The following is a 16399-nucleotide window of genomic DNA, read 5'->3' as shown; positions in this document are numbered from 1 at the left end:
CATTAGGTTTGATGGCATTGTCGACATTGCCCCTCAGATGTAACCCAGATCTTCAGCCAGAGAACACTCTGGAATTATGGATTCCCCAGTCTGTGGGCCGCAATGTGCACAGTCGCCATTCTTAGCACGTCTTAGATGACATCATCAATGGTGCTGAGGAATGCTCAACAGCAAAAGGAAAATATTCAATAAAGGATTCTTTGATGGCCAGTGGGTGGTGGGTTGAATGAAGCACTGGCATGCCAAAATATAGTTGAACCTCTAAAACATTAAATTAAGAATCTAGATACAAAAGGACAAATTTATGAACCCATTTATAAGAAATGTCTAGAGTAGGCAAATCTATGTATAGAGGGTAGATTAGTGGTGTCTAGGGAAAAGCAAGGGAGTTTCCGGGAAATGGGGAGTGACTATTAATATGTACAGAATTGTTTTTGGGGGGTCTAATGAAATGCTCTGAAATTCTATTGTGGTAATGCCTGCACAACTCTGTAAACATACTAAATCCTTTGTGTGTTAAATATGGCACATTAATTGTATCAATAAAGCTGCTAAAAAATTACAAATGAAGACAAAGTACTCAGATGGACCTTCCTGGGGGTTTAGTTAACCCATGAGTCACGTGTGTGCTAGGCAGTACTAACAGAAATAGAGAACCCAATTGTCATTCATAATGCATTATATGTTAAGTGCAAGTATTTGTTAATTAAAAATTAAGATAAACTTTTTTCTTTTGGTATATAGTTCTTTTTTACTTATTTATTTATTTTGGTGTGTAGTTCTATGAACATACCTATACTACTAACATATATTCTTGCTGCCACCATCACAATCACTGTATTACCAGTAATCCCTGACAACCACTAGCCTGTTCACCATTGTAGTTTGTGGGGGTGGGGCATATGTGTTATACAGTGGAATCTTAAATGTCTGTATATCAAACCTTTTGACATTAGCTTCTTTCACTCAGCAAAAATAAGACTTCAAGTATTTTTTCATTTAAAGTATAAAGATGCTCTCGGGTTAATCATTTCAGGGGTTCAGTTAACATTCATGACTCCAGAAAATGTGAAGTCCGTGAAAATGTTTAATTTTGTTCTGCTTTTTCCCTCTTTTGATAAGAACTCTTCTATGGAGTCTTATCTCTAAATGCTCGTAATGGTAGCCAACCACCATCCAGTGCTTCTGGTCTCATAAGGAAGCAGTTGTCCGTGGACGTGATTAGCCACACACTGCATACCCTTCTTCTCTTCCTGACTCTCCGTTAGTTGTTCCAGATGAATAGACATTGCTGAGCCGTCAATGGCAGCTTATAAACCTTAAGATCCATGGCACTAGAGCAGAGGTACTAATCATGTTATCAGGCCAATTATTTGTTCAAACTTTTGCCTATTTTTAACTGGGTTGTGTGTTTTCTTATTGAATTTTGAGAGATGGTCTATTTACAAAGCCTTTTGGAATATACATGACTGCACACATTTTCATAGTTTGCAGCTATTCTCTTCTTGCTCCTGACAGTGTCTTTAAATGAACAGAAGTCTTTAAATTTCCCCAATGCTGTTGGTGTCATACCTAAGAATTCCCTGCCTACCTTCAAGTCAAAACGATATTTTTCTTGTTTACTTCTAAAAACTTTCATAGTTTGATATTTCAGATCTATGATGTTATATGAGATTTAGGCTAATTTTTATATAGATGACAATTATTCTAACATGATTCATTGAAAAGATTACTCTTTCTTCTTTGAATTTCTTTTACGTGTTTATCAAATATCAAATGGCCATATTTGTGTGGGCCTATTACTGGACTATACTATTTCACCAATTTAAACTGTGAAAAAAACTACTACTTGTTATACACATTGTTGTACAAATAAAGATCATAACAATCACTGGAAAGATGTTGAATTACCTCTTCATAATACACTGTTGCCATTTCAAAATTCTCGTTGACTTCTGCTTCAAATGCAAAGAGGCGGAGCTGTGCGCTGCTTGTGTGAATGGTTGGACTGGCACCTTGCCTATCGTCCGGCATGACCTTGTCAACGTCGATGATGTTAGGCAGATAGAAGCAATTACAAATAGAGAGAGAGTCTTTATGAAAATACACTGAATATGAGATGACAGTCAAGGGGTCTTAAAATTATATTTATGTTCCTTAGGGACTTGTCAATATAGTAAAAGAATATGAGTTAACCAAGAGTGAAATACTAAGGTTGAGAGAGATGTCACACTCTCTGAGACTATGAAAAACAATAAAAATTACTTAGGGATGAACTTACTCCCCTCAACCTGTAGGTAAGTCAGATTTGTCAGGCAGGTCACTTCTTTGAGTCTCTGGGTGAGTAACAAAAATATCATTTGCTCCACACCATCGCATTAAAAAGGGTGGCAAGCACTGTCTGGGTTCTTCAAACATCAAGAGAACAGGAGAGTAAGAACAATATTATGGAAGCCAGGTCTACACTCTAGGTGCGATACAGACTGAAAGACTTACAAAGGAGAAATTTCATACATGGCTAGACAGGTAAAAGAAAAATCAGCATGGGGAGAAAAAACCCACAAAACTACCCTGTACAAAAACTACCCTGTACAACCAGGTGGGAAAGTATGTCTGATGGCCTTAGTAATCTCCTGGGGCAGACGCTATGGTCAAAGTCCTTCAATTGGAAGTAAACATGGTTTCAATTACTTTAACAAATACAGTTGCTAAGGAATATGGGAAAACCACATTGAAATGGGCCAAAGAGAGCTTCTGGTCACTGATGAATGCCTGTTTTTAGACTCAATGATCTTGATTTCTAAATCCCTTCAGCACCATATTTCTATGCCCCAAAGAAATCCTTTATCTCCAGCCCCACTGCCACAACTCACATTCCAAGTGTTCACCATTTGTCCTTTGCGCCTGTCGAATTGGCTCCAATTCATCACAACCTTACATACAACAGAACCAAATGATGACCGGCCTTGTGCTACCTTCTTAACTGCTGAGCCCCAAAGCCGCTGGCTTCACTGAAACTTGTCTGGACGCTCACCCAGTGCCGTCCTCAAGTCCCAGGCACGCCTGTCCTCTGTACTAGAGAACCCCCAACTAAAACAATTTTATAATCCGAGTCTTCATGAGCTGCTAACTGGCCCTGACAGACACTGTACATACATAGGGCTAACTGAGCTTCTACAGACTCTTCTGGCACTCAGTCTGAGGTGAAGGTCTATTTCATTGCCTTTGTTCAGCCACACACACGTGTTCTATTTTGCTGTGCCTCTAAAGTTTCTTTCTCCTCAAGCCTTTCCTATGATCTTACTTCACAGAGGAAATAGAAATCATTGGATACAATGTCCTTCAAATTTTTAACCCTATCGAAGTTATTTATTTCTCTATATATTGCATCTCTTTTCTTTTAATATCAAGTGAAAGTGGCTCAATGAAATGACTGTGTAAAAATTTAATAAGAGCCTCCTTATGCCCAATCCAACAAAAACTTCTAATTTAGCTTTCCTTAAACTCCTGTCAGTATTTAACAAAGTTGACCAATTTTTCTTCTTAATATTCTCTTAACTTTACTATGACACCACAGTCTTCTGGATCTCTCTCCTCTTCAACAATCTATCTTCTTCATCAATTCTTTTTCCAATCTCTCCACTAAGGGCTGGCGTTTCGTACATAGGGTTCCACTGTAAGCTCTCCTCTCTCTTTGCACATGTCTTTCTTGGGCAGCATCATCTATTAGCATAACTTTAACCACCATGTATATATGCGCTCATGGTTCCCAAATCTCATCTCTCGGTCAGACCTCCCTTGAGATCAAGCCCTTGAGCAAGACCCCCCTGGGGTCAATGTTCAAAACTGAATCCAGCGTCATTTTCCTCCCTGGAAATCTACTCGTGCTGCATTCCTCCTTACCTGAGTTAATGATAATATCAATTATCAAGCTATAAACTTAAGAATCTTTGACTTTTCTTCTTCCTTACTCTGCAATAACCAGCAAACATCACCCCCTTCCAGCTCATCCTCCATAATGCTATCAGAATTTTAAATTTTGGATAATAGTATCATACTCTACCCAGCTTAAAATAATTAAACTTATCGCTCCCTCTCGCTTACAAGGAAGAAGTCAGAATCTATTTGTAGGACATGCAAGGGCCACAGTGTTACACGCTCTCAACTCTCCCAGAAGTAACTGATCCTTGCTTCACCTCCTGCTTCTCTGCGCCAACCTCGACATTTGAACGACGTGCAGTTTCTGTATATGCAATATTTTTCCAAGTGCCTGACTTTTGGGATGCTGCCTGCCATTTACACGCTCTGAAGCACCAATCTATAAAGTGCCTTTCAACATTCAAGGGTTCAGCCCATGACAGCTCCTCGGTGAAGGCTTCCCGGAAAGGTTCCTGGTAGGGTGGTCATGTTTTCCTTTAGGCATTCCCTGACCTGTAGACACACCTGCACCACAGCATCACACTGCCGTGCTTTGTGCGTGGTGCCTGCGTCCTCTACTAAACGGGACTCCCCAGGAGCATAAAAAGGGAGGGAAAGGGACGGACCGCAGAAAAGGGGGTGCAGGGAGACGCCGGACAGGGCAAGATATGACAAAATAATAATTTATAAATTATCAAGGGTTCATAAGGGAGGGGGAAGGAGGGAGCGGGGAGGGAGGGGAAAAACAAGAGGACCTAATGCATAGGGCTTAAGTGGAGAGCAAATGCTTTGAAAATGATGAGGACAAAGAATGTACGGATGTGCTTTACACAATTGATGTAGGTATATGTATAGATTGTGATAAGAGTTGTATGAGCCCCTAATAAAAATGTTTTTAAAAAAAGGAAAGAAAAGGAAAATAAAGGAAAAACAACACTACCAAAGAGTCAATTCTGACAGTCACACTGCATAGGGTTTCTGAGTCTATAAATCATCTTTCTCCAGCTTTGTCACCAGAAAGCAACAGTCATTCCCACTGTACACGCAGAACTCTCAAATGCTGTTCAATGTCTGGGACACTTTCATGGACCTCCTCCAGGAAGGCCAAATAAGGTAAAATAAAATAAAAAGAAGCGATGATGGTAAAGACTGGGGGGAAAAGCATGTTAAATATCATTCTCAGTTGAGTATCAGATCTGAAACTCAAGTTTTCCTGGTTCTTACTGTCCACCTTGAAGGGGGAAAAACGAAAATCTCATTATGGTCACAAAAGAAAGAGATCATTTTTGTTTTATAATTTACATATCCTATTATATCTCCTTTTGACGACTCCATCAAACTCATGAAGGTTATGACGTCTCTTTTCCTTGGAAGACAAATAAGTGTGCCCCTGGGCTATTCTCCCCTGAATTTGTCTTACACCCTAGATGCTATTTTAGTCATCTTTGTGTGGTTGGTGCTGACTCAACGGCAGACTTGTCAATAAATGTCTGTGGCATGAAAGAGAAAAGAAGCAAGGAATCCCCCAGAGGCGGCCCTGACGCTTTTTGGGTAAAAGGAAAGGTTCTCAGTTCTCGGGGTCGTACCTGGTTTAGGGCCACGTGCATCTGGTCCACCAAGAACACATACAGCTCACTGATAAATGTCTGCAGTTCCTCTTGGCTTTCAAAAGCTGTTGTCTTTAAGTACTTCTCTCTCACAATCTTTACCACGGCATGCTGCAGAAACACAGAGCCCCCACAGTCCGGCACAGAATAACGTAGGACATGATCTAAGACTCTCTGGGAATTCAGAAGGTGACTAATTTGCCCCCTTCAGGGCCGTTAGCCTACTGGCTCTCACTCTTCCTCCCTGTCAGCATACTCTTTCTGACACGTATTGCCTCCATTTCACCATGGTTACTGAGAGGGACAGGTGGGACCTGTGCTGTGGGGAAAACCTTAGCGTTAGGTCCATGCGTTTTCTCTCAGGTGGCCACACACTTCATGGGACAAAGCTTGGTCTGAGAGTTCAGAGAACAGAGTTCCAGCTCTAAACCCTGCCGCTCTAGAACCTCCTAAATCAAGCTCCACTACACTTTAGTACCTTGGTTTCCTCATGTGTTGAATGGATACATCGTTTTTGGTGACGGAGAAGCCAAAACAGTGGAAAATCTTAAAATGCTGTCCAATTATAAACATCGTTTGTCAGATTGCTTCTTTAATTTCCCCCTTATGCAAACATGGTTGGCATGTTTTAGACGAAGCATTTCCCATGCTCTACATCATTCAATTCTCATGATGGCTCCTGCAATATGATTCTTCCTACTTGATAAGCGTGAAAATGGAGGCTCAGAAAGGTAAAGCCACTTGCCCAGGGCCACCAGCTAGTAAAGATAACACCAGAAAACCAGCTGAGCTCTGTTTATCTCATTTACTGAGAATAGCCTCTTCCCTGCACAAGCACTGTTGTGGTTTCTTAAAGTCCCACGTGCTGCCTTTGTGTCTGTTTAGCACTGCACAAGTGAAGGTGCACAACGGATAGGCCAGCGGCTCTCCACCTTCCTGACGCCGCGCCCCTGTCATACAGTTCCTCACGTGTGGTGACCCCCAGCCATAACACTGTTTTCGTTGCCACTTCATAACTGTAATTTTGCTACTGTTATGAATCATCATGCAACTATCTCATATACAGGATGTATTTTCATTGTTACAAATTGAACATAAATAAAGCATAGTGATTAATCACAAAAATATGTAGTTATATATTGTGAAATATTTACTTCTAATTACAAATAAATGAAATTTTTCTTGAAGCATGGTGTAGTATGGGTAATAGTCTTAATATAACAATAGTAAACTACATTGCTACATTTTGCGACAATATGCATAAAAAGTCAATGTTAGTATGAAGGTTGAGATAGCTTCTTTCTCACCAGGTCAGAAATTCTCGGGACAGTCTTTGCAAGAGCACCACAAAGATCATCTTCCACAACAAGTCTACTTCTGTATTTAGACCTGATAACCAACAAGCTGGAAAACCCTGTTTCACAAAGATATGTTGTTGGAAATGGAAGAAGGCGCAACACAGTCTCAGACAGAACAGGATAGGACTGCAAACAGATCAGAATTTTGTAACTGGCATTGTAGAGAAATCAGTTCTCACTGCATTGCTGTTAATAAGTTCAATGAACTCCTCTTGTGCTGTCTCAAGAATATCTTCAACTTTGACTGTGAATGGGCTTCTGGCAAGTGCAAATGGGGTGTCAGGTAGATTTGGAAAGTACGATAAAATCTCATCTGCAAGCACGTGCAAGTGTTCTTTCACAGAAATTATCATCGTAATCCTTTTGTCTGGTTCAATGTCATGTTCCTCAAAGAAAGCAAATAAGGTAGGCAACATGTAAATTTTCTTTTCCTTTGTGTGTATAAGAAAGAACTTTATATAAAGAGTAACTGTATATTGAGAAAACAGCCCATATGTCTGATATCAATCTGTAAATTCCTCTTCAGACTCACACAACACATGCAATGACACAGAATGCAGGAAGATCACAGGCCAGTGGGTGGGAAGTCTAGTGTATCCAGTGGTGGTTGAATCATCTCAACTCTGCCGTGGGTCTCCATGTGGCTCCTCCAGCTCCAGGGCTCTGGCTCCATCAGCGTAGCTCCATGTGGCTTGTCAGCAGGTACATGGAGCAGAGAGTGTGGGGCTGACCTCGAGTGAGCTACTTGTCTACATAGTGCCTCCAAATGAAGTCATCAAGCTGCAACCTGATTGACAGGGTCAACTCCACCCCTTCCTAAGTTGACAGGAGATTTTGTAACTGCAACAATCTTACTGCCATCAAGTAAATCTTTTTTTTTTCCTTTTACTTTTATTGGGGGGTCTTACATCTCTTATCGCAATCCATACATTCATCCAGTGTGTCAAGCACATTTGCACATATGCTGCCATCAACATTTTCAAAGCATTCTCTTCCCACTTGAGCCCCTAATATCAGTTCATTTTTTGCCCCTCCCTCCTTCACCCAACCTCCCTCATGAACCTTGATAAATTATAGATTATTATTTTCATATCTTACATCCTCCTCCATTGCCCCTCACCCACTTTTCCCTTATGCATCCCCCTGGGAGGGGATTATAGGTTGATCTTTGTGATAGATTCCCCCCTTTCCCCCTCCCCTAATACTCCTGTTATCTCAACTCTCATGGTTGGCCCTGGGAGGTTTATGTATCCTGGATTCCCTGTGTTGCAGGCTCTTATCTGTAGCAGTGTCCATGCTCTGGTCTAATCCAATTTGTAAGATAGAATTGAGGTCGTGATAGTGGGGGGAAGGAAGCACCAAAGAACTAGAGGAAAGTTGTGTTTCATCAGTGCTATATTGCAACCTGACTGGCTCGTCTCTTCCCTGTGACCCCTCTGTGAGTGGATGTAAGTGCAAAATCCAGAGAAGCCAAATAAAACAACAAAGGTAGTAAAAACCAACAAAATGATAATAACCAAAAATCATCAAAAACAAAACAACAATAACAAAAAGAAAGCCACTGACAAAAATAGAAAAGCCTATATAGTTCCAGGTCTGTTTGTTGGCCTTTGTGAGTGTTTTCCAGACAAGTCTGATGGGTGCCACACTCTGTCTCCAAAGTCTATCTTTTGTATCCCCTGTGGATTTCATCACTTTGCTCCCCTTGCTGCTCTGTTGCATGTCCTTAGTGTTTCGCCCCAGCGTGATGAGGTCAGATTGTGCACTATTTCTGAACTGTGTCTCCAGTGTTGTCCCTCACAGCACTAATGTTTAATGAGGGACCTTGTGTTTCATGGTGGGGTTGGCCCTATAGTCCTCTCTGTGCATTGTCTGCTCTGAGCAGGAATATCATCCTCAGGGCTTGGTGGGCCAGGTATGTCTTCTCCTCCCTCTCTATCCCTTTTCCTTTCTCCCGTGTGCTCTAATCTGATGTGTCCCTCTCCCCAAGCTGTAGCCCCAGTGCTGTCCTCTGAAGTGCATTCTTCTGAGGGGGGTGATGTCCAAATATTTGGGATTGGGGCCAGCCCCATACATTTTATTTTATTTTTTTCCTTTAAAATTTTTTATTAGAAAATACTTCGCATACCATATGATCTAATAGCGCATTCATATTGAGGAAAGGGGTGCAATCATCGTCACAATCACTTTCAGAACATGCTTTTCTTTCTCATACTAAGTGTTGTTTGTTCCCCTTTCCCCCCAGCCTCCCTAGGTTGTTGGGGTTTTAAAATCATTTTATTGGGGCTCATACAGCTCTCATCACAATCCATATATACATCAATTGTATAAAGTACATTTGTACATTCGTTACCCTCATCATTCTCAAAATATTTGCTCTCCATGTAAACCCCTGGCATCAGCTCCTCATTTTCATAAATTTTATTTTCATCCAGGTTTTTTTTGCCAAAGCTGAAGTTTCATTTGGAATGATCGGATCTTTCAGACAAATTGAGGCATGTTGCATTTGGTCCTTGCAGTGATAAATTTAACTTTGCCATTCAAGATGGCAAGGATGTCAACCAAATAAGCTATTTTCTTTTGTTTCCCCCAAATAAGCTATTTTCTGCAGTTCAATTTTATTGCGGTAAAGTGCTTCGAACTGCAGTCTTGCTTTCTGGTTCAAAAACGTTTTGAGTTCATCATGAAGCTCAAAAACACGTTTTAAAACTTTTCTTCTCGACAACCATCTCACTTCAGTGTGAAATAGCAGAGCATTATTTGGCGCATCCAATTCGTTGCACAGTTGCAAAAACAGTCGACTGTTTAAAGTGCTCGCCTTTACAAAATTGACAGAACTGATGACACTTTCCTTTACTTCTTTTAACTCTTGTGTCAGCATCTTCGTTGCTAATATTTGCCGATGAATCATACAGTGAGTTCCAATGACTTTTGGTGACTCATTCAGTAACAAACGTTGAATCCAGATTGACATCCTGGCATAGCTAGCACACCATCTGTGCAAACACCACAAACCTTTTCCCAAGAGACCTTATGCTTTGTCAGAAATGAACCAACTGTGTCAAATAAATCACAAGCAGTAGTCATTTCAAGAGATTTGCAAAAACAACTCATCTTTAAAGTTGCCATCATTAATATACCTCATATAAACCAGTAACTGTGAACAGTTTGCAACGTCTGTAAATTCATCAACTGGATGCTAAATAGTGGAAGTGGAGAAGATTTAATTTCCTGGATTACCTAATCAAGAATATCAGCAGACATTTCATCTTCTTCTGTAGGCAGTGTCGTTAGGTAAGGAAATCGTAACAAATTTGTCTCCAATCATAACTCAAACAATGCCTTTGGCCGCTGGCAACAGTAAATCCTCAGCAATGGTGTGAAGTTTCACAGCTCTGGCGATTCTGAGTGCCACCAAATATGAAGTTTCCACAGTTGCTACATTTTGTTTGTGGTACTTGCCACCAGTGTCAAGTCTGGGTTTCTTGAGCCCATCAGCTTTGCTTCTAAAAGTTGATATCCTTGCCGGCAAAGTTTGGATGCTTGCTATCAAAATGGTGTTTTAGTTGGTTCGGCTTCATAGATTCGGCTGATAGAACTTCACAACAAATAACACATTGCAGTTTCTCAATTCCTACTGGAATTATTGAGGTAAAACCATTCTGTAAAAAAACCTCACTATATTTTCTTTTCTTAACGTTATTCTCTACACGATCCATTGTCACAGGATGGTTTGCTAATGAAAATAATATATAACCAAAAAAAGAGAAAATAATATGTAACAATAGCTTTAATAATACAAAAGATGATACATGTTCAGTCAATACAGTTCATTAAAGTTTCCTATGATTTACCATTCTCTGTGTTGTTAGGTTTGTTTGTTTTTTTGCATACCTGTTACTATTACAAGGGGGCAGTATTCACATCAACCACAGCTGAATATAAAAAGACAGGTCAGCATCCAGATTAAGTTCCCATGGTACAGAATGTTTTTTGTTTTTGCAGTAGTTGATAATTTTTCAGTACATGATTTTACATTTACCCAGTAATATTAATTCATGAAGTGTCGTTTTACCTCCAATACTGCTACTTTCAACACAGTACCTGCTTTTAACAGAGCAGCTGCTTTCAACACAGCAGCTGCTTTCTACACAGTAGCTGCTCTCTACACATGTGTGACTGGTCCCACATAAGTACATCATGGCGCCTACCCTGTCACATACACCTGTATTTGTATGGGATGTATGTGATGGGGTTGAAGCGATGATGTCATCACGCTGGGTACTTTTATGTGGGTGTTATCTGCATGTGGGAAGACCTGCCTGGAGACACATAGAGGAATGGTGTCTTAGTTCCTAAGACCATCAGAAATATGGATTTTCCTATGATCCTAGGCGACCCCTGTGAAAAGATCATATGACCCCCAAGGGGTCACGACCCACAGGTTGAGAACCGCTGAGATAGGCAATGCCATGTAGTGGGTACGCTCTGGAGCCATGCTGCCTGAGGCTGAGTACTGGCTGGCTTTACCTAGCTCTGGGACCTTGGGAAGTTACTTAATTACCTATGTCTCATTTACCCAGCTGAAAAACAGAAAATACTTACCTCATGGGGTCATTGTGAGGGTTAAATTAATAAAATAAGAAACATTAAAAAGTGCCTGGCATGTCGTAGGCCCTTAAGAAAGGTTTGTTGTTAGTTTTTAGTTGCTATCAAGTTGGTTTTTACTTACAGTGATGTCCTGAGCACTAGAACACAATGTTGCCTGGTCCGGTGCCATCTTCAAAGGCAGATAGGCAAGCCGACCTTTGTGGCCACTGTGTGCTTCAGGTGTCTTCCAACCTAGGGGCTCATTTTCTCAGCACTCTATTAGGCAATAAATACTCTCATCCACAGGATCTTAATTGGATAATTTGTGGAAGTATAGCACCACACTTTTTCTTTCTTGTCTGCCTCATCCTGGAAGCTCTGTTGAAACCTACCTATCATGGTGAACCTGGTATTTCAAATACCAGCTGACACGGCTTCCAGCATCACAGCAACATGCAAGCCATCACAGTGTGACTATCTGACACAGAGGTTATCAACCTGCAGGTCACAACCCCTTTGAGGGTCAAACAACCCTTTCACAGGGGTCGCCGGATTCATCACGGTAGCAAAATGACAGTGATGAAGTAGCAACGAAAATAATTTTATGGTTGAGGGGGTCACCACCACATGAGGAACTGTATTAAAGGGTCACGGCATTAGGAAGGTTGAGAACCATTGATCTGACAGATTAGCTGGGTGGTGACAATAAATGTTAACCGTATTATTCAATAAACTATGAATAAGTAAACATTTCATGAATACTAGTGATTTTCCCTAGAAAGACTCATCCATCATAATTTACAAAGATCATACGTCACTGAGTCAGTACCAGGTACAGAATTACTGACCTGTAGAGCAACATGAAACCTAGCCTAGAATGCGGTCTAACCTCAAGTAAACAGTCAGGAGGGGGTAGAGTTTAACTGGGGGCTCAATATAAGAACAATTAAACAAATGGATTGCCTTGAGTTGTTCTTTGAAAGCGAAGTATTTTCCAGAGCAGTTAAGTTCGTAGTTGAGCTGGCACTTCTGCTCCTCCATGGTTTCACTGTCCATTTCATTCCCCAGTTTAGCCACTTCTTTCCCAAACAGCCTGTGGTACTCATTCAGAATGGCTCTTGAAATGGTCTTAATCTGCAGGTGGTAGTCACTCACCGCCTAGGAAAGACGGGGAGAGGGGGTAGCACACTAAAGGGGCTGCAGAGCCATCTAAGCGAGGCATCAACCAAGTCCACATGGAAGAAGCACACCAGCTTGTGTGATCCAAACATGGTAATAACAAAATTCAAATATGACAAAGGGAAAAGTATCACAACCTAAATTGCAAACACCCAATTTGTAGAAGGATAGTGGGGCCCCCAAACCCAATTGTAGACTATCTAGTCCGATTCAGCCCCTGGCAGATCCCCACCAGCCAAAGGCAAGGGTCTGGAACAGCTTTACTACCACATAAGGATCATTGTAATCGTGGTTATACTGGATCGAACTTGATGTTGACCTCCCTTTTGACCCAGACTGAAATTCTTTGACATGAAAGTATTTCTTGCTAGTTCCGTGACAAAAATTTCTTCCCTGTCCTTTTAGATATTCACAATGATCTTTTCTTTCTTACTCACTATTTGTATTGTTAACTTTGTATTATTATTATATTCTTACCACTTTATTTTGTTACTGAGTTCTATTGTTTCTGTTGTGTTTTCTAGTTTGTGAGGCACAGGAGTAGTAGATGCACAGAGACCAGGGGAGATGCAAACGTTATAGCGGAGGTAGGGGTGGGGGTGGGGTGGCACTTAGGGAGGGAGGGGCAGGGGAGCAAACGATGTATGTGGGAATGGGATGGAGCACGAGAACTGGTGGTGGTTACATAACACATTTTAAAAGTGATTTAACCATGGGTGGGGGGCGGTAGAAAATGAGCTAAATTGATTTTGGTAATGATTGTACAACTCTTCTTGATATGACTGAGCTATTGAATTGTGTGATATAAGGATTAAGTGCCAATAAAACTGTTTAAAAAAAAAAGAGGCTGCAGAGAGGTCAGGACTATGGATCAGAAGTCCACAACTGGACCGGGCTGTGTGTTCATTAGTCCTTTATATATAAATTGTTCTTTTTTTCTCAACTCAGATTAGACGTGTAGATGTAATTCACTGCATGCCACCGATCATGAATGGAACCAGGAATGAAAATATGTGGTTTCTTCCTTCCTTCCTCTCTTTCTGTAAATTATTTTATTGGGGGCTCGTACAACTCTTATCACAATCCATACATACATCCATTGTGTCCAGCACATTTGTTGCCATCAGCATTCTCAAAACAATTGCTTTCTAAAAATATGTGGTTTCAAACATGGTAAAAGAAAACCAAAAAGTTCATGCCACGTCCTCTAAGCACGCGTGTTCACTAGCCTGTGACTTGTGGCTTCATCTCGGCTCTGGCACTTGCCTTCTGAGCACCGCCTGCACGGCGAGTAAGAGGAGGCCTGGGTGGAATCATCTCCTTGACCCTGTATCAAAAAACAGAGAGAGACTGTCTGCAAATGTATATTCTTGGCCATCTAGCTCAGCAGCAGCAAAGCCCACATGGAAGAAGCACACCAGCCTGTGCAATCACGAGGTGTTGAAGGGATCTGGTATCAGGCATCAAAGAACAAAAAATCAAATCATTGTGAATGAGGGGAGGAGTGCAGCGTGGAGACTCAAAGCCCATGTGTCGGCCACTGGACATCCCCTTGCAGAGGGGTGTCAGAGAGGAGACGAGCCAGAAAGGGTGCAATGTAGCAACAATGAAAAATACAACTTTCCCCTAGTTCCTGAATGCTTCCTCACCCCCCCCCCTCACTATCATGATCCCAATTCTACCTTGCAAGTCTGGCTAGACCAGAGGATGTACACTGGAACAGATAGGAACCGGAAACACAGGGAATCCAGGGACGATGATCCCTTCAGACCAGTGGTGTGAGTGTCGATACTGGGAACGTAGAGGGAGGGTGGGTTGGAAAGGGGGAACCGATTACAAGGATCTACATGTGACCTCCTCCCTGGGGGATGGACAACAGAAAAGTGGGTGAAGGGAGACGTCAAACAGGGCAAGATATGACAAAATAATAATCTATAAATTATCAAGGGTTCATGAGGGAGCAGGGAGCAGGGAGGGAGGAGAAAAAAATGAGGAGCTGATGCCAGGGGCTTAAGTGGAGAGCACATGTTTTGAGAATGATGAGGGCAATGAATGTACATATGTGTTTTACACAAATGATGCATGTATGGATTGTGATAAGAGTTGTATGAGCCTCTAATAAAACGATGAAAAATGTATTCTTTTACTAATTCTCAACTCAGAATATGGGTGGGGGAGATCCCACGTCTGCTCCTCTATCACATTAGAGCACTGTGCTACTCTATAATGTAGAAACCCAGGTTGTAGGCGCTAGTATAGCATTTGGCTAAGGATTATATCATTAAAATTTTAAAAATCAAACGCAAGAAAATTTTTGCTAAAGATAATTCAAAATTGGTTGCAGAAGGAACTGCTAGGAATCCAAGCCAGAGTCCAAAGAGAGCATGGAATGAGGGATATCATTGCTACTATCAGATGGATCTTGGATGAAAATACTATTGTGGTAGTTATATAATCTGTTGTCAATTTGAGAGGATTAAGAGTGAAGGGGTGAAGTTTACCCTGTCAATAAGGTCATGGCTCAATGATCTCACTTAGCAGTGCTCAGGAGATAAATAGCTCGTTGGAGGCAGACACAGGCTCACTCCCTGGGAGACATTGCAGCTGACAGGACATAGGGAACAACATTGGGGCTCTGAACTGAAGGAGCCACATGGTGATCCCTGCCAGCACTGAGACGCTTACAATGCCACAGGATTCACCAGACTTCCCACCCACTGGATTGTCATTGCATGTGTTTTGTGAGTCTGAAGAGGGCCTTATAGATTGGTGTCAGATATATGGGCTAATATTGAACTTATGGACTTGCTGTGGACTGGGCTGGGATGTTTTCTTAATGTATAATTGTTATTTGTATAAATCTCTTTCTTGTATACAAATGAGTGTTTATTAATTTGTTTCTCTAGTCTACTCAGACTAACACAACTAGAGAGATGCTTATTGACTTTAAAGATTTCATTGACTAAAAAGGTTGTGAATCATAAATTATAGATAACATGAAAAGAATGGGAATGCCAGCATGCTTAATACAAACTATGTTTATATATTGCTCATACAGAACCTGTCTGTAGTGTGATCACGAGGTGTCAATAGGATCTGGTATCAGGTATCTGGTATCATCGTGAATGGTATCATTGTGAATGATTGTCAATGGTATCTGGTATCATTGTGAATGAGGGGGAGTGTAGACTGGGGACCCAAAGCCCATCTGTAGGCAACTGGACATCCCCTTACTGAAGGGTCTCGGGAAGGAGACGAGCCAGTCAGGGTGCAGTATAGCACCAATGAAACACACAACTTTCCTCTAGTTCTTTAATGCTTCTTCCCCCCACGCTTATGTTCCTCCCCCCAATTCTACCTTACAAATCCGGTTAGACCAGAGAATGGTACAGGTCAGGGCTAGAAACATAAGGAGTCCAGGACAGATAAACAGATAAACCTCTCAACCAATAATGAGGGTAGCAATACCAGGAGGGGAAGGGGATGGTGGGGGAGAAAGGGGAAACTGATCACAATGATCTACATATAACCCCCTCCCTGGGGGATGGACAACAGAAAAGTGGGTGAAGGGAGACATTGAACAGTGTAAGACATGGAAAATATATAAATTATCAAGGGTTCATGAGGGTGGTAGCGGGAAAATGAAGAGCTGATAGCAAGGGCTCAAGTAGAAAGAAAATGTTTTGAGACTGATGATGGCAACAAATGTACAGATGTGCTTGACACAATGGATGTATGCGTGGATTG

At 41.4% G+C, this 16399-nt stretch overlaps 1 protein-coding gene across 1 annotated transcript in view; it reads right to left on the bottom strand.

Moving 5' to 3' along the window:
• The window catches only part of CFAP70 (cilia and flagella associated protein 70), a 111897-nt gene that overhangs the window by 30067 nt on the left and 65431 nt on the right, over positions 1 to 16399 (bottom strand). Inside the window, exons 14-17 of the mRNA XM_075534333.1 lie at positions 13919 to 13979; positions 12437 to 12631; positions 5505 to 5636; positions 1912 to 2037 (exon numbers count right to left, since the gene is read on the bottom strand). Coding sequence (XP_075390448.1) covers positions 1912 to 2037; positions 5505 to 5636; positions 12437 to 12631; positions 13919 to 13979 — 514 coding nt within the window. The remainder of the gene's footprint in view (positions 1 to 1911; positions 2038 to 5504; positions 5637 to 12436; positions 12632 to 13918; positions 13980 to 16399) is intronic.

This window comes from Tenrec ecaudatus, chromosome 16 (genome assembly GCF_050624435.1).
Source record: "Tenrec ecaudatus isolate mTenEca1 chromosome 16, mTenEca1.hap1, whole genome shotgun sequence".
NCBI classification, from domain to species: Eukaryota; Metazoa; Chordata; class Mammalia; order Afrosoricida; family Tenrecidae; genus Tenrec; species Tenrec ecaudatus.
This window is presented reverse-complemented; position numbering and strand designations above follow the sequence as displayed.